The sequence below is a fragment of the Nerophis lumbriciformis genome, linkage group LG33 (genome assembly GCF_033978685.3).
Source record: "Nerophis lumbriciformis linkage group LG33, RoL_Nlum_v2.1, whole genome shotgun sequence".
Classification (NCBI taxonomy): Eukaryota; Metazoa; Chordata; class Actinopteri; order Syngnathiformes; family Syngnathidae; genus Nerophis; species Nerophis lumbriciformis.
In genome coordinates, this window is record NC_084580.2 from 10,710,001 (window position 1) to 10,728,494 (window position 18,494).

The 18,494-nt window shown below is 40.3% G+C and overlaps 1 protein-coding gene across 3 annotated transcripts in view; it reads right to left on the reverse strand.

The window, feature by feature from the left end:
• Positions 1-18,411, reverse strand: part of nim1ka (NIM1 serine/threonine protein kinase a) — a 20,871-nt gene extending 2,460 nt beyond the window's left edge. The window contains exons 1-7 of one of the 3 annotated variants that reach the window (XM_061928822.1): positions 18,300-18,411; positions 11,598-11,724; positions 4,019-4,208; positions 3,589-3,928; positions 3,405-3,517; positions 1,744-1,865; positions 1,496-1,642 (exon numbers count right to left, since the gene is read on the reverse strand). In XM_061928822.1, coding sequence (XP_061784806.1) covers positions 1,496-1,642; positions 1,744-1,865; positions 3,405-3,517; positions 3,589-3,863 — 657 coding nt within the window. In that variant the 5' untranslated portion in view covers positions 3,864-3,928; positions 4,019-4,208; positions 11,598-11,724; positions 18,300-18,411. Of the gene's footprint in view, positions 1-1,495; positions 1,643-1,743; positions 1,866-3,404; positions 3,518-3,588; positions 3,929-4,018; positions 4,209-11,597; positions 11,725-11,806; positions 11,840-18,299 lie in introns of those variants that run through there. The other 2 variants (XM_061928823.1, XM_061928824.1) reach the window with 2 other exon arrangements.
• Between the last annotated feature and the right edge of the window lie 83 nt (positions 18,412-18,494).

Genomic DNA, 18,494 nt, shown 5'->3' on the forward strand with positions numbered 1-18,494 from the left:
TTCTCTAATTCTGGTGGTGTTTTATGTTTTTTTCTTTTTGGAACATGTACTATACATATAATACAATAAAGTCCCATATAAAATTATGTTTCTAGCAATACCTTAATTTTGCCTTTGAAAGTAACACTCCAATGTCCATTAGTGGAGCTGTACACATTATTATATATTAATTGCTATATACCAGGGGTCACCAACGCGGTGCCCGCGGGCACCAGGTAGCCCATAAGGACCAGATGAGTAGCCCGCTGGCCTGTTCTAAAAATAGCTCAAATAGCAGCACTTACCAGTGAGCTGCCTCTATTTTTTAAATTGTATTTATTTACTAGCAAGCTGGTCTCGCTTTGCTCGACATTTTTAATTATAAGAGAGACAATACTCAAATACAATTTGAAAATCCAAGAAAATATTTTAAAGACTTGGTCTTCACTAACTGACAAAAAAAACAGATAACAGATTTGGTGTCCAGTTCAAAGTGTGACATGATTTATTAAAAATTTGAGAGTTGACTTTTTTATTTTACATGAGTTATTATTTGTACAAACATGGTGCAAAGTAATTCATGATTTGTTAAAAAATGTTAGTGGCGAGCTAGTTAAAATGGGATATTGTGATTTCACAAGACTGTCTTAGAAGTGATCATTTGAAAATGTTCAATTTTAAAAATGTGCACTTAGAGAAAATGTAAAAATAAAGTGTTGCATATTGATATTTATCTGTTTCTATATATATTTATTGTGAGAAATCATTAAGATGATCAGTGTTTCCACAAAGATAAATATCATTAATTATTAATAATAACAGAGTTAAAGGTAAATTGAGCAAATTGGCTATTTCTGGCAATTTATTTAAGTGTGTATCAAACTGGTAGCCATTTGCTTTAATCAGTACCCAAGAAGTAGCTCTTGGTTTCAAAAAGGTTGGTGACCCCTGCTATATACTATATTGTGATTACATCGCGGAGAGAGAAAAAATAAATCTTGATGCTCTGTGCATCTTGGACACGTTATGAATTGATAATAAAAACTCTTGAATCTCGAATACTGTATAAGATTATAGCTATTATGTCAATGGGCTTCATTCCTGCTACAGCACCATCTGCTGGATATGGTTAACCCTGCTGGATTCTGCGCAGAACGCACCAGTTTGACTGCAGAGCAGGGGTGAACTACCCTACTGACTCAAACTTATTGTGCAAGATGAAAAACAATGGAAAAAAATATGGAGCGCAGTATTTCATCTACTTTTCTGGTTTAAGGATTTAACTGACAGGATTGGACCATTTGCCTTCCGGAACGAGGGAAACATAAACAAGATACCATCACCCATCCACAAAGTTGAATGGAAGTTGGTGTTTACGTAACCCTGCAAGCACCACACAAAGCTCTCCCCTTCATGCTTGGCTGATGTGAGTAGCGAATGCGTATGCTGAATAAATGGAAAACAGGAGGAAGTTTCCTTTGGAAATGTTATGTAAATGAGAACAAATAATACTGACCATGTGTTTTACAGCAGAGAGGATCTGAGAAAAGACAACTTTGCTGTCCGGGTCAGAAAGTTTCCCTTCGGTGGTTATTTTGCTGTAGAGTTCCCCTCCACCCGCGTACTCCAAAACTAGATGTAACCGTGACAACGTCTCCACCACCTTAGGATTTAAAAGGAGGGGTGTGGAAGAGGGGCAAATGAGTACAGCGTTCTGATGCATCACTAATTCTGAAGGAGTGTCTGTGTGTGTAGGAGGCAAACCTCATAGAGGCGTATGATGTTGGGGTGATGGAGCTTCTCCATGCTGGAGATTTCTCTGGAAAGCAGCCGCTGGGTCTTTTGATCCAGTTTGGTTTTGTCCAGGATCTTTATGGCCACTTTGTCTGGTTGTTGCAGAGAAAAAGGGGTCAAAATGTGAAAATACATTTCTTGTGTTACATAAAGGATTTGCACAGAGGCGACAACAGACGTCATGATTATTGGATGCACAAAAACACTCCCTCTGGCAAAATGGTGTTGAAATGATAATTGTGCGTCTGTACGCATTATTCACAAACGCGTTTCACTCCCTGTCAGCGTGTTGTAGCAGTCAACAGGAGTTCAAAAGGCATCAGGTATTCTTCAAACCAAAACAAAAAATGTGCACATAAACAGAAAGCATGGACAAGAAAAAGCAACAGTATTTAGCTTTAATAAGGCATGTCAGTGAAAAAACTGGAGATGTCTAATCAATCTCTATTTAAGATCTGCAGACCGGTAGTCATGAGGCTCAATCATACTAACACCTACTTAATGATTTTTAAGTGCCTCAAAAGGACATCTTTGGTGTTCCAACTCTGTCTTGTTGTTTTTTGGATTACATCAGAACCTCTGCAGTCAAATTGGTCAATTTGGAAAAGGTGTGTAAAAGCATTAACAGATAAACCACACATACGTTTTGCTTTAGCTTTGGCTTTGTGTGGCACTAGACCAGTGGTTCTTAACCTGGGTTCGATCGAAGCCTTGGGGTTCGGTGAGTCGGCCTCAGGGGTTCGGCGGAGGTCAAAACCCACCCAACTCATAGTGTAAATAAAAACTTCTCCCTATCGGCGTATTATGGATACCCCCAAACAATGTTCCCTCTAATTTTCCATCTGATTTGCAGGTGTGTAATTTGTTGTGGTCCATGCACAGTTCATTTTGTGCACCAGTAAAAAAACATAACTTTGTCTTGAATTTGAAAAAAAAAAACATTTTATTTTTTACTAAAGAAGGGTGAATGCGCATATGAAACTGGCGGGGTTCCGTACCTCCAACAAGGTTAAGAACTACTGCACTAGACCCAAAAAGAAGAAATGAGTAGATGACTCACCGCTGCATCAAAATATATTGTGTCTTTTTTACGCTACAGTACAATCTTCTTTTACACTTATAACAAGTAAAAATGGCCAAATATTTAATTGTGTGTGAAAGTATCAAAACCCCTTCACATGAGTCCACTGTCATTTGTCAATAGACTGTTTTGTTTTTGTATTACTGTTAACAGTGGTTAACTTATTAACGCTTCCCAATAAATTAAAACATTTTTGAAAACTAAATTTATTTCAGTAGTTCATCTGAAAAAGTAAAACTCCTATATTTTGTAGATCAACTGAACACAGGCAAATAAGTCAAGTATGTATTTTCTCATCATTTTGATGATTATATAGCTTACGAATACGAACAATGAAAAATAGGTTTTTAGCAGTGAAAAATGGTCAAAAAGTTGAATATTGTAAACAATAGGATTACGCTCTTATAAAAAAAAATTAATAATTGGCCCCTTTGTCTTATTTGAACTCGTAAAATCAAATATTTTGCACATTGTGCAAAATCTATTGAGAGGCGCTAGCTTGTGTGGTAATTAAAAAAGCATTTAAAAGTTACCAATGGCGCTATGATACCTTTGGTGAGTGCATGTATTCCAAGTTTGACATGAGAGAAATTTCCACAGCCGATCTCTCCTCGAATTTTGTAAAAGCTGATCCTTCTGCCCACTGTAATTTCACGGACCACCCTAGTCCAAAACAAAAATAAAATGACACAAATGTAGTGGAGTCATGTACTGAATAATATTTGGAGCTCCACCTCTCATCCTGGCACATGTCCAAGTTGAGCCTCTCCAGCGGAGTGAGGCGGCGTATGGTCGCCCCTTCATCATCCGTGTTGATGTCGCAGCTGTCCTGGGTGCTGCAGTGCGTATACCTCTGGCCGTGGGCGACCCCAGCTGTGGGCTCCACGGATCCCGCTGCGGAGTCTTCGTTAGACTCCCCAGTGTTGGCCCCAGAAACGGAACTGTCCACCGTGGCTCCCGTTGCCACGGCCTCCTCCGGGCTGCTCTCTGAGGGGCATACGGCGGTCATCCTGAGAAGGGACACCCAGGGTGGGCAGGAGGGGGGCTTATCTCATGACAAAGCCTGGTGGTGGACTGCAAAAAATATATATATTTAATTTAAAGAATAATTTTTATGCCAATTCAAATGATCAACACCACCTGTTTAAAAGACATTCGACTCACCTCAAGGTATATGAGCCATTTATCCTGTTGATCATCATAAAAATAATTATATTTATTTCAACCAAAATGGTCAAAAACTCCTGAGATTTCGGCCCATCTCGCATCAACCAAAAAAAGGAATTTCCAAGCATTTATAATCTTGAGCCGTCGATGGAAGACGTTCCCCTCATTTGCTGCATCAGCGAAGAAGCTGCAGATGGGTGAGAGTGTGCTTTATGAGAGTCATTCACACTGTGAGCTTTTTACTCAAGAGGTCAGTGCAGCCTAAAAATGGGCTCATTTGAGTGGCTAAGGTTTAAATAGAACACAGATTGAAGAGGAGGGTTGACAGGGGCTGGGCTGGTGGGAGGAGGGAGGTGGAACAGACGATAGTGTCAGGGTGCAGACAATTAATTGCCGTAATCTGCAATAAATCTTAGCATAGAATGTGTCATTTATTCGGTTTGTAATTCACACATCTGTCGTGTTTAGTGAGCAGAAGTAAAATGGTAAAATAGACAATAGTTTCATGTGAAAGTGCACTTTACATGTCTGTACACGTCCAGTGCAGGCTAAGGTTGCTATGAGAGGCGGAATCAACAAGACACACATCCTCATCAAAGCCCCGCCCCAACTCACCAGACAGTCCTTGTGTGTTAGTGTGTGATGGTGTGAGTTGTGCGGTAATCTATATTTAGGTGACAATTACACAGTATAGCACCATCTGCATGCACAATACAAAATTACATCTATGGAGATGACAGAGAATCAAATTATTATTCTTCAAATCAAATGACCCCTTCTTGCGAAATGTCAACTGTGTGCTTTTTAAGCTCAAAGAACAAATAGAAATCTTATCTTAAAGGGGAACTACCCTCTTTGCCTCTCGTTCACAATCATTATGAAAGACATGACGATGGATGTTTTTTTTTTAATACATTCTATTTATTAAATGATTGCGATCAAAAGTCCGCTTACAATGTAGCCTATGGGAGCCGCTCTATTCTGCCTATAAAACCCTTAAAAACATCCAAACCTCCATTAAGTTTTATATACATGATGTAAATATATATGTAATGTAGTAACAGGCACATTTATAAAAACATTTAATATGTGCGCTTTTTTTTTCCCAACATCACTGATTACTACTCACTGCAGATTTCATGAGAGCCAACAAATATAATAGAACATCACTTACTGGGCAATGTCTGCTGTCATTAGAATGCAGACTGCTAGGATGTACATATACTCCCATTTAAATGAAGAATAACTTATAATCCTCGCAAAGAAAAGGGGGGTTGAACCAAGCGTCTTTTCGTGTCGTTCTCGCCATTTCCGGGTCACAATCGGGTGTTGAAGTGTACCAACTTGCCAGAATACGTCCTCAGCCTTCTTCTATCCAGGTGAGATGCATGATTTAGGATCTACAATAAACTTCCAGGGATCAAGAAATCGTGGAAACACCTCACCAGTTGATCATGTCAAAATTGTACATAAGCTTGTGATCACGGCGCCGCTATAAAAAGTTTGTCTGCGTTAGCACTTAGAATAACAATATCACTAATACTTGGTTAATATTCAAGTCACAAAATGTAATTGCAGTATTGTTGGCGCTTTTTGAATGGTTATTTGTTGGATTTTATAGGCGAAATAGAGGGACTCCCACAGGCACCGATGTAAGCAGACTTTTGATCGCATTTATTTAATAATTAGAATGCATAAAAAATGAAATCCATTCATCATCATGATTGTGAAAGATAGGCAACATTTTAAAAAAGGGCATTTCCCCTTTAAATGTATTTGTATGCCTGTCCTGATTTACAACACTTAATTAGTTTTATGCAGTAAACATCACTCTCTAGTCTCTTCCACTTTACATTCTTTTCAATAATTTCCGCAGCCTGTTTCGGCAGCTCACTAGGTGGGCTGCAAATATTTGCATACTCTGCAAAATGGGGGTGGAATGCATTACGCGACTATTGTTGCAAGTCATTGAAACTTACGTAGTAGTACACAAGATATAACCTTGTTGACAGAAATGTTAAATCAAACAAAGCAATACGATCATACGATTTCATGAAAAATATATAAGAATATGTTTTTGATAGGTACAACAAAGAGGGGGAACATTAAATATCGTAAGGGTGCAATGTATTTATGTAAAATACATTTGATGAAAGGATGAGTGGGTTAATTATTGTGAGTAATGAGCATGCATGGATGTAATTATATTCAATACATGTGTCCTGTAATTATTGTTATATACGGTCATTATGTATTGTATTGTTGATAAAGAATCCGATTATTAAAGCTGAGTAATGGGGCGAGACATTATAAGCTTTTGCTTCTTCATGCTCCTTTTCCGTTGCACAAAATTTATATTATTTTAAGTTTCTTAGTTTTTTTCAAATGACAATACTGTATTGGAGAATAGGGGTGCTCCAAAAAATCCATTCACATCAAATTGTGTGTTTTTATTTATTTCGGTTCTAAATCGATTTATACTTTTCAAGAATCTTTAAAAAAAAAAAATAATAATGAAAAACTTTTTCTTTTTTTTTTACTTTAATAATAATCAATTTTTAGATAAAACACACATCGGAATCTAATCAAATCGTGAGGTTCCCAAAAATGTCCACCTCTTTTGGAGATGCTTTTTTTTGTTATTGTGTAGATGGTTATTTTAAATAAATAAATAGATAAATGGACCAATATACAATATTTTCAGCCCATGTTGAATTTGGGTGTAATTTTTTTTAAAACGTGTTCTTTGCTACCAACAGTGATATGAACAGCTGGTGTCAGTACAACTGGGTAAACAATATTCATCTCCATATTAAAATGAGCCTAAGTTAAGTTAAGACTGTGCCAGTGAATCAAAGCAGTGCATCAAACACCTTGCTGAATATGTCAGCATTGATCTCAGGCAACCTCTAAGGACATGCAAAGAGGAAACCAGGCTTTAATACCAGTCTTTTATGCATGTAAATATAAAAGGACCTAAAGAGGACAACACGATTTGTTTGTCCTGACGGATGCAATTTCCCAATGATGATGTCAAATAGATCTGCACAGAGTGCGTGTAGATGAGCAGTAGTGTCTCTTAGATTTCCCTGTGCTTGGTGATGGAGGTTGCTTGGTGATGGAGACTGACACAGCGTGTTTACCTTTATGTCGGACTGAAGCGGCGCCCATTAGGGAGTGTGTCAAGAAAGAGAGCACACAGTGCAGTGTTTGCACTTGTAAAGAGCTGCATTTAACCTTGTGTTAAATACCAGTGTCAGCAGATTGATGGATTAAAACACACAGACACAAACTATCAGCACTATGGAGTATTTAAACCTATGGCACCACTGCGCTTGTCATTCTATTTTAATGAGGCTTGTAAGAGAACTGCTACAAACAACGTAAGGATTCACTTTACTAAATGGGCGTTTAAAACGCATTTGTAGATTAAAAAAAAACAAAAAAAAACAAGTACCGGTACATTTTAAATCTTCTGCATGCCACTAGCTTAAAATTACATTTTTAAGAACACTGCCAACAGCTAGCATTTGTCACCAGGAGTGTTTTATAAGGGAACAGATTTTTAAAAAATGTATGTCTATATTTGTCACAATTAGAACGTATTTTAAAATGACTGGTGTCCTCTCCTGAGCTGCCACCTTATCGTGGTAGAGGAGTTTGAGTGTCTCATTAATCCTAGGAGCTATGTTGTCTGGGGGCTGCTATGCCCCATGATAGGGTGTCCCAAGAGAAACAGGTCCTAGGTGAGGGACCAGACAAAGAGCAGATTGAAGACCTCTATGGAAAGTCGCAATTAAGGACCCAGATTCTCCTCGCCGGACGCGGGTCACCGGGGCCCCCTCTGGAGGTGGGGCTCGATGGCGAGCGCCTGGTGACCGGGCCCATCCCCATGGGGCCTGCCCAAAAAAGGCAACATGGGTCCCCCCTCCAATGTGCTCACCACTCATAGGAGGAGGTATAGAGGTCGGATACAATGTGAGCTAAGCGGCACCCGAAGACAGGGCCCCTGGCAGTGTGAAGTGAAGTGAAGTGAATTACATTTATATAGCGCTTTTTCTCAAGTGACTCAAAGCGCTTTACATTGTGAAACCCAATATCTAAGTTACATTTTAACCAGTGTGGGTGGCACTCGGAGCAGGTGGGTAAAGTGTCTTGCCCAAGGACACAACGGCAGTGACTAGGATGGCAGAAGCGGGGATTGAACCTGCAACCCGCAAGTTGCTGGCACGGCCGCTCTACCAACCGAGCTATACCGCCCCAGTCCGATCCTCGGCTAACGAAGCTCGCTCTGGCGGGAAAGGAGCCTGAGCTAGTGCACGAGGTGGAGAAGTTCCGGCTGGATCTTGTCGGACTCACATCAACGCACGGCAAGGGCTCTGGAACCAGTCCTCTCGAGAGGGGCTTAACTCTTTGTGTGTGTGTGTGTGTGTGTGTGTGTGTGTGTGTGTGTGTGTGTGTGTGTGTGGCAAGAAGATGTCCTGGGCATGACGTTAAAGTGCATTTGGCAGTGGAGGCTCCTCTGTGGGGTCTTGGGGCACTAGGAGGTTAACCCCTTTACTACTGTTACCCCAGGTGGCCCTTGGCAAAGGCCTAGTACCTGACTGCCCCCGAGCCAGGGATACGGTGAACACCTCAACGGCAGGCGGAAGACAGTAGATTTAAGATCTACCACAACAGCTGCGATGGCAGAAGAAGGCTGCAGCAGAAAAGGGTCCACAGTCGTCTTGGACTCCATGCCACTGGACCCTGACCCGATTCTGTCAAGGATCGTGTGGTGACTGTCTGTGTACCAGTCTCCCCACGTAAAACAAAGTCACGCACAGGCATCCTCCATAAAGGGATACACCCCTACCAGGAGGATTGTCATACTCGTTCGAGTGACCGCCGAAGACGTGGCAAGAAGAGAAGCTTTAACACAGTTTGGCGCAACGTCACGTCCATTTTTCTTCTTCGCGGCTTAATTCACGGGATGGTCGAGCAGCTTGAGCGTAGCATTAAAACAAGTGAGAGTAGAGTTTGAGCAGAAAATGCCGTAAAGCTGTTCTGTTCTTGAGTGTCCAAATCGTTCAAATAGAGAGATAGGAGAAAGCTTTCATAGAGTCCTGAAAGAAGTCGTTCATAAAGGTACCAATCATGTGAAAAAACGAAAGTCACGTGCGTCGTAGAAAATGGCTCTAAAAATATTACTTTCATCATCTTCTGGAGTACCATCGGACCATGCCAGTGTTTGCAGCGATCACTTTGGAAAATGTTTGTTTGAACATTTGATTTGTTTGAGAAACGGTCTGTGTTTCTCTACTATACTAGTAGTGTTTGAAAGCAGAACAAAACGTAAAGTAGTGGGACTCATTTCTGGGAGGGATGAGTCTGCCTACAGAAATGAAGTGGAGCGGCGTACTGGGTGGTGCAGGGAAAACAACCTGGTCCTTAACACCACTAAGACGAAGGAGCTGATCATGGATTTCCGGAAGAAACAAACAAACAAACATCCAACCACTTTACATCAATGGGGACTATGTGGAAAGGGTCTCTAACTTCAGGTTCCTGGGGATCCAGATCGAGGAAGACCTGTCGTGGAGTATGAACACCTCAGTGACCATCAAAAAAGGCACAGACTTTACTTTCTGAGACTCCTCAAAAAGAACCAACTGTCACAAAAACTGCTTGTGTCCTATCGCTGCTCAATAGAGAGTGTGCTGACATACTGCATGTGTGTATGGTATGCCAGCTGCACGGCGGCAGAGAGAAATGCACTTCAGCGGGTCATAAAAAGTGCCATGAAGATCACTGGCTGCTCTCTCCCCTCCCTAGATGAACTGTACAGTGCCAGGTGCCTCAAAAAGGCAAAAAAACATCATAAGGGACCCATCTCACCCTGGACATAAACTTTTTGAACTGCTGCCTTCGGGCAAGAGATACAGGACAATAAAATTCCGGACAAACCGATTTAAGAACACTTTTTACCCGAGAGCAATAGTGTCGCTGAACACAAGACAATAATGACTGTGCATGTGAGCTGTTTGCTTGGTATTTTTATGTATTTTTATCTATTTATCTATGTTTTTAGTTTTGCATACAATTTCGTTGTACAATGTACAATGACAATAAAGATATATTCTATTCTATTTTAAAGAAAAGATGATAGATTGCATCGGTTTAAGTTCTTTTGCTATGCCTAAATATAACTACAAAGACATGGTTGTGCAAATAAACTAACGAAATGCATAGTCCTTGTAATAAATATTGTGATTGTCGGCTCAATCCACCGTATTTTTGTTGTTTCATAACAGAAACTACAAGCTCAGTTGTTGTTGAACAGAAAAGCCAAGTGTTTTATTCGACACGGATGACCACATTATATGGTGCTATTTGTTAGCAGCAAGAAAATGTATTCAATAGTATTAATAAACTCGATAGATGAATCTCTCGTAGGCTCAACAGCATATAGTGAATCTTGATATCGCTAGCAAACATTTATGCTGAACAACAAAATAATGAGACAAAATATGAACTTCACACCATAAAAACAAATGCAGACATGAATTGTAGATTAGACTAATATTAGCAGCAAAAATCAACTACAAAAGTCACGATCACAGCACTACCGCAGTCAATTGTTTTATTACAATCAAATACGTTACTTAGTTCAATGTTGTCTTTCACGGATTAATGCTTAATTTATAAATGATGTAAAGACATGATGTGCCTTCAATCTTTTCTCCTTTAAATCCTTGTAAGTGTTGAAGGAAGTGAGGCATAGGTGAGCAGTAATGCCTTGGTGATGAAAGGTTTAAATCTTTCAAAAATAATTTTTATTAAGCGTGTATAAGTCCCCTTCATCCTATTTTAAATATTTTGTATTATTATTTGCCTCTAAACCTTCTAAAAGATGCCCAAATTTGCAGTGATGCAGGTAAATAAACAATAGCCTAATGGGACTTTAGACCATCGCCTGACACCCGGAAGTGACCTTAAGGTCACGTGCTTTCAACCCAGCAACAGTCTTCTTTGGGTCAATATAGTAGTAATACAAAAAGGTAAGACGCAACATAGAGGGGAAAGTGAGCTGTGTTTCGTATGAATGTCATAACTTTGAGAAGGTGCAAAAACTTTGTTGCAAGGATTCCTAACATTTGTACTTTGCAACTTGATGTATTACTGTCAATGTCATAGTTGCTGCTGAGTGGTTAGAATACAGTAAATTTGCCTTCCTCCACTTTAAATATGATATCCTGTTGTTATTTATCATTTTCTAAAAGGTTTGGTTGAGGCATATAGAAAAAGATTGTGAGGCAACTTTGGAAGCACAAATTGTAATCATGTTGGTCACCGCTATTTTAATGTGTTTACATTTTACTGTTAACTGGCATTACCTTATATTTTTCACTTTCGTGACAGTTAAAATGTTAAAATGCTACTTAATACAGATTAATTTTTTATCTTTTTTTATCAGATGTTGTTTCCCTCTGATGAAGCTGCAGTAAAATGACAACTAGTGATGGTTCAAACAGTCCACCATTCATCAGACCCGAGTCGCAGCCAGGAAAAAGCCAAGTGCGGGGTTCTTACTCACCAGACTATTGATGATTTGTCCGAGGATCTTGCAGGGTTTGCACTCTGCTGCCGAACACACTGCTGGCATCAGCGGCCTCTTCACACACACTCCAACGATGGAAAACACTACAGCCCTTCCGCCGCAGCTGCGGATCAAAAATGAGTCACTGTTTCCATCTTGACATCAGTTGTATCATTTCTGTCTTTTGCGCCGCTGTATTTCCCAACCTTTGCTTTCACTGCCTCAATGGAGCACACTCTGTTTGTGCCCATGCCTTGCACCCTGACCCGTTCCACTAATTTAACCGCAAGCATGCGAAGAGAATGCAATCAGAAGCTTATTAAGTGCACTTGTGTAAATATAGACGTAAAAGTGGTGGCGCCCTTTTCCCACACACAGCTGGCCGGTGTTTTAATTAAGATGCACTGTTAACAAGGCTTACGAGCATGATGGTGCGACAATGGATACTGCGAGCCCCCTCTGGAATCCATAGAGGAAATGTGTCAAACTTGTACACCTTTGAAACTAACAGATACTGTACTTGTACTGGAATACACTGCAGGTATACACCATCCATGACGTTTTTTTGCTGTGCAGCATGCAAAGGGTTTAATATAGCTTCATACTACAAGTGGAGTATGCATACTGTACATCTTGTTAATTCAAAACCACATTATGCATTTCAAAAGAGGTCTTCATCAAACAACAAAAACAACACGAAGCATAATAAGCCACGTGCTCTGACCGATTGACCATCAAAAGCATAAAAATCACATTTCATTCAGTCGGACATCAACGGCTGCCGAAAGGGGGGCTTCTTTGCCTCAAAAAAATATGTAAATGTATTCAGCATCTAATTCTGGCACTTTCTGTAGGGAATTAACACAAAAAAAATATCTTAAATTATCTATCTCACAGGAAAACTCTTGCCTATAAAATGAAGAAATCTGCCATTTGCCATTTCACTAAACAAAACATAGGGTTAGGAGTTGTGGCAAAAAATAAAAAAAGGAAATAAATACAACAGTTAGGCACAATGATCTATGAAATGGAGCACATTCAATGTAATTAAGGCTATAATAGTATATACAATATAGAGAACAGTTTATTATTAGACATGTCCGATAATGGCTTTTTTGCCAATATCCGATATTGTCCAACTCTTAATTACCGATTCCGATATCAACCGATACCGATATACACAGTCGTGGAATTAACACATTATTATGCCTAATTTTGTTGTGATGTCCCGCTGGATGCATTAAACAATGTAACAAGGTTTTCCAAAATAAATCAACTCAAGTTATGGCAATAAAATGCATTATTTGTTTTAACATGCCTCAAAACAGCAGCTTGGAATTTGGGACATGCTCTCCCTGAGAGAGCATGAGGAGGTTGAGGTAGGGGGGGGGGCGGTTTAGGGGTAGCGGGGGGTGTATATTGTAGCGTCCCGAAAGAGTTAGTGCTGCAAGGGGTTCTGGGTATTTGTTATGTTGTGTTTATTTTGTGCTACGGTGCGGTTGTTCTCCCGAAATGTGTTTGTCATTCTTGTTTGGTGTGGGGTCACAGTGTGGCACATATTTGTAACAGTATTAAAGTTGTTTATACGGCCACCCTCAGTGTGACCTGCATGGCTGTTAACCAAGTATGCGTGCATTCACTTGTGTGTGTGGAAAGCCGTAGATATTATGTGACTGGGCCGGCACGCAAAGGAAGTGCCTTTACGGTTTATTGGCGCTCTGTACTTCTCCCTACGTCCGTGTACACAGCGGCATTTTAAAAAGTCATAACTTTTACTTTTTGAAACAGATACCGATAATTTTGAAACCGATACCGATCATTTCCGATATTACATTTTAAAGCATTTATCGGCCGATAACATCGGCAGTCCGATGTTATCGGACATCCCTATTTATTATATTATTTCTCTCCGAGATTCAAGTACAGCCGTATCTTGGTTTTTGTTTGCTCCAATTTTTGACTATAATTTTAACAAAATGCATCAAACATACAGAAGAAGTAGTAATTGCGCCATTGCCATTTGAGCAATTAAGAGTTATTACATTGTTACACGTTGTTGTCCCTGCTTTGTTTACTCAAGAAAGAAACAAGTTTTGATTAGACTAGTGGTTCTTAACCTTGTTGGAGGTACCAAACTCCACCAGTTTCATATGCGCATTCCCGAACCCTTCTTTAGTGAAAAATAAAATGTTTTTTTCTTAATTGAATCTTAATTTATAAATATTAATCATGAAATTATGTTATTATATTAAGTAAATACTAATAAAGATATATTTCACAAGCAGAAAGTTACAGGAATGTACACATGATCCCATGTTTACATCTCATTGTGCAACATGTGAATGTTTTAGTGGGAACTAAATGCGATATCTGAAAAGGGTACAAATTATGAAAAACAATATTTTTTGTTATTGTCAATGTAAGTGGGCCAAAACACGTATATTAGAAAATAATCTCAGGGAAATGACTACTGTCATTTGATTATAATAATAAAACAATTAACTTGTTATTTAGTCAGGTTTGGGACGGGTGTGCTGCTGGTGCGGCCACCGTGCATGTGCACGTCTGATGTTGTCACATGTGCTCCATTGAATGCTCAAGGAGTTTTTGCGTTTGCTCATGCATATGGAAAACTAGAGGGAACATTGTTTGTGGGAATCCATAATACGCCGATAGGGAGAAGTTTTTATTTACACGATGAGTCGGGTGTGTCTCCCCCGAACCCCTGAGGCCGACTCACCGAACCCCGAGGGTTCGATCGAACCCAGGTTAAGAACCACTGGATTAGACATTAGGCATGCGCGCTCCAGCGCCGCTTAGAGAACAACACAATCCTGCTCTCCAACACTGGAACTGAGAAAATTAGCGCAAAGGAGACAAAGCGGACGACCAAATCGGAGAAACAAACCATTAAAAACATGTTAGCAGCTGACCCAACACCACAAGAAGCCGCAACATTTTTAAACAGCGGACATTTATCCATAACAATTATGGGAAGCTGCAGATGCTGTGTTTGACCTGTTTCAGTTTGTCCTGTCTAGCCCTGATTTAACAAAGTGGATGGTTGATCGTTATCTTTGGTACAGGGACTTTCGTATCGCTTGTTGTCAACCTCAAATATGTCTGTGTGCAACATAAACGATTGCCTAGTTTTTATTGTTACGCCATGGGGAAGCAGGCTGTAGGAGACACTTAAAAAATCAGCTCCCCAAGGTGAAACAAAACAATTGTTTTTAGTAAATGCTATTGTATTTTTATTTTCATTCAATATTTATCTAAAAAAAATAAATTTATTTTTAAAAGGCATGTTACATGTTATGACCGAAAGGACAAGATCACGGGTACAAGCGGCCGAAATGAGTTTCCTCCGCCGGGTGGCGGGGCTCTCCCTTAGAGATAGGGTGAGAAGCTCTGTCATCCGTGGGGAGCTCAAAGTAAAGCCGCTGCTCCTCCACATCGAGAGGAGCCAAATGAGGTGGTTCGGGCATCTGGTCAGGATGCCACCCGATCGCCTCCCTCGGGAGGTGTTTAGGGCACGTCCGACCGGTAGGAGGCCACGGGGAAGACCCAGGACATGTTGGGAAGACTATGTCTCCCGGCTGGCCTGGGAACGCCTCGGGATCCCCCGGGAGGAGCTGGACGAAGTGCCTGGGGAGAGGGAAGTCTGGGCTTCCCTGCTTAGGCTGCTGCCCCCGCGACCCGACCTCGGATAAGCGGAAGAAGATGGATGGATGGATGGATGTTACATGTTAAAATTGTGGCATTTCGGGAAGGCCAAACACGGCATAAATTGATTTCAATGAATTTCAATGGACCGATATGATTTGAGATACAAGTATTTTGAGTTACAAGCTCGGTCGTGGAACGCAATGTGCTCGTAAGTTAAGGAACAACTGTAATTATTCTCTGAAAAAAATGTGATTGTTAATATTTTGGGCTGTCTGGATGGGATTCATCTTATTTACCGGTAAATTATTTCTTATGGAAAAAATTGCTTAATTATTCATGCGATTTGGTTTATATCTGACCTTTTGGAACAGATTACTGACCGAGGCACCACTGTATAGCTATCCATTCATAGTAGGGGTCCTCCAAAATTTCTCACTATTTTGCCAAAATAAAAACAGGGAGCAACTACTGTTTTACTGTTGGTCTATGTAGGTTTTATATGTGAAGTTAGCAGAACATTATAATGGTCTTAAAGTTTTTGATAACAGTATTGTATGTATCCCATTTAAATGCTACAAAAACTGTTGGAATTCAAACAATGGCAGGCGAAAAACATTTGTTTGACAGGTGATCTGCAATTTGCGTCATCCGATATGAAAATGCCAAATACTTCATTTAGAGAATTTCCTGGCGAACGGTCAGGTCTGTTAGGGAAAATGATTCTGAGGCCATATTATTCTATATCATACACTATATTGCCAAAAGTATTTGGCCACCCGCCTTGACTCACATATGAACTTGAAGTGCCATACCATTCCTAACCCATAGGGTTCAATATGATGTCGGTCCACCTTCTGCAGCTATTACAGCTTCAACTCTTCTGGGAAGGCTGTCCACAAGGTTGCGGAGTGTGTCTATAGGAATTTTTCACCATTCTTCCAAAAGCGCATTGGTGAGGTCACACACTGATGTTGGTCGAGAAGGCCTGGCTCTCAGTCTCCGTTCTAATTCATCTCAAAGGTGTTCTATCGGGTTCAGGTCAGGCCAGTCAAGTTCATCCACACCAGACTCTTGTCATCCATGTCTTTATGGACCTTGCTTTGTGCACTGGTGCACAGTCATGTTGGAAGAGGATGGGGCCCGCTCCAAACTGGTCCCACAAGGTTGGGAGCATGGAATTATTCAAAATGTTTTTGTATCCTGGAGCATTCAAAGCTCCTTTCACTGGAACTAAGGGGCCAAGCTCAACTCCTGAAAAACAACCCCACACCATAATTCCTCCTCCACCAAATTTCATACTCGGCACAATGCAGTCCAAAATGTACCGTTCTCCTGGCAACCTCCAAACCCAGACTCGTCCATCAGATTGCTAGATGAAAAAGTGTGATTCAACACTCCCGAGAAGGCGTCTCTACTGCTATAGAGCACTCCCGAGAAGGCGTCTCTACTGCTATAGAGTCCAGTGTTGACGTGCTTTACACCAGTGGTCCCCAACCACCGGGCCGCACAAGAAAAAAATAAAATAAAAACTTTTTTTTTTTTTTTGTATTAAATCAACATAAAAAACACAAGATACACTTACAATTAGTGCACCAACCCAAAAAAAATTCCTCCCCCATTTACACTCATTCGCACAAAAGGGTTGTTTCTTTCTGTTATTAATAATTGTGGCTCCTATATTATATATCAATATAGATCAATATACAGTCTGCAGGGATACAGTCCGTAAGCACACGATTGTATTTTTTTATGACAAAAAAAATAAATAAAAAATACACCCCCCCCCCAACAAACCCCCCTCCCCCTGGTCCGTGGGTCAAATTTTCAAGCGTTGACCGGTCCGCAGTTACAAAAAGGTTGGGGACCACTGCTCTACACCACTGCATCCCACGCTTTGCATTGGACTTGGTGATGTATGGCTTAGATGCAGCTGCTCGGCCATGGAAATCCATTCCATGAAGCTCTCTGCGTACTGTACGTGGGCTCATTGAAGGCTCACATAAAGTTTGGAGCTCTGTAGCAACTGACTGTGCACTATGCGCTTCAGCATCCACTGACCCCCTCGCTGTCAGTTTACTTCGTGGCTGAGTTGCTGTTGTTCACAAACTCTTCCATTTTCTTATAATAAAGCAAACAGTCGACTTTGGAATATTTAGGAGGGAGGAAATTTTGCGACTGGATTTGTTGCACAGGTGGAATCCAATGACAGTTCCATGATGGAAATCACTGAGAGTGGCCCATTCTTTCACAAACATTTGTAGAAACAGTCTCCATGCCTAAGTGCTTGATTTTACACACCTGATTCTGATCATTTGGATGGGCGGCCAAGTACTTTGGGCGATATAGGGTACTTTTAAAAATATGGCATAATTATTTTTCTATTAGCCTTATGTCTTTTTGTTCATGATTTTACAAACATATTGACATATTGTGCCTTTATACTTATGTCAATCACAAAAAAACAATTATTTATTATAAAAGTAAGTTCGAGAAGATGGTGTCATTTGTTGCCATTTTGAAAAATGAACACCGGTATTAACCGCACTAATTAGGACCATGAGAAAATGTGCTGTAAATTCATAAAATTAGCAGTTTGTTTACCTAAAATTATTTCTATCACTGTGGTGACTAAAAAAAAGATCAAATAAATAGATCTTAAAGGATGTTGCAGCCTTCTGAGAGCAACAGGTGTTGAAGACAAACTCTGTTAGCCAGCTAGCATCTAAATCACAGTAAACACTACTTTGGATTAGCGTGTTAGGTGATGCACCAATTTTGAAGTCAAACGTCATACTAGCAACCAACAATAAGAGACATCTACAAAATTAAGTATACATTCTCAAAGTGTTTTATCCAAATTAAAAAGCTAAGTAAGTACAAACTGCTATGCTGTTTCAGTTATTTGCGTTCATTGACTGTTTAGTGTTAGCACCTGGAGAAACCAGCCATTCACCGTATAACGGTAAAAAACCAGCCCGTTTTGTAAGAACAAGCAGAGATATTTGCACTACTTCTAGAATAAGTGTTTACCTTAATGGAGCCATTGGGGAAAGTGGCGAAATACCTTCGAGAAACATCTTTCCCGGTGGTCGGTGACATTGACGATGCAGTCAAAGCTGCCGCACGGTTGATTGTGTTGTCATGGGGAAGTTGTTTTGAGTGGCTGGCGAATGGGCCAATCAGGGGCGACTTCCTGGGTACGTCATGTAAGCTTTAAACCAATAG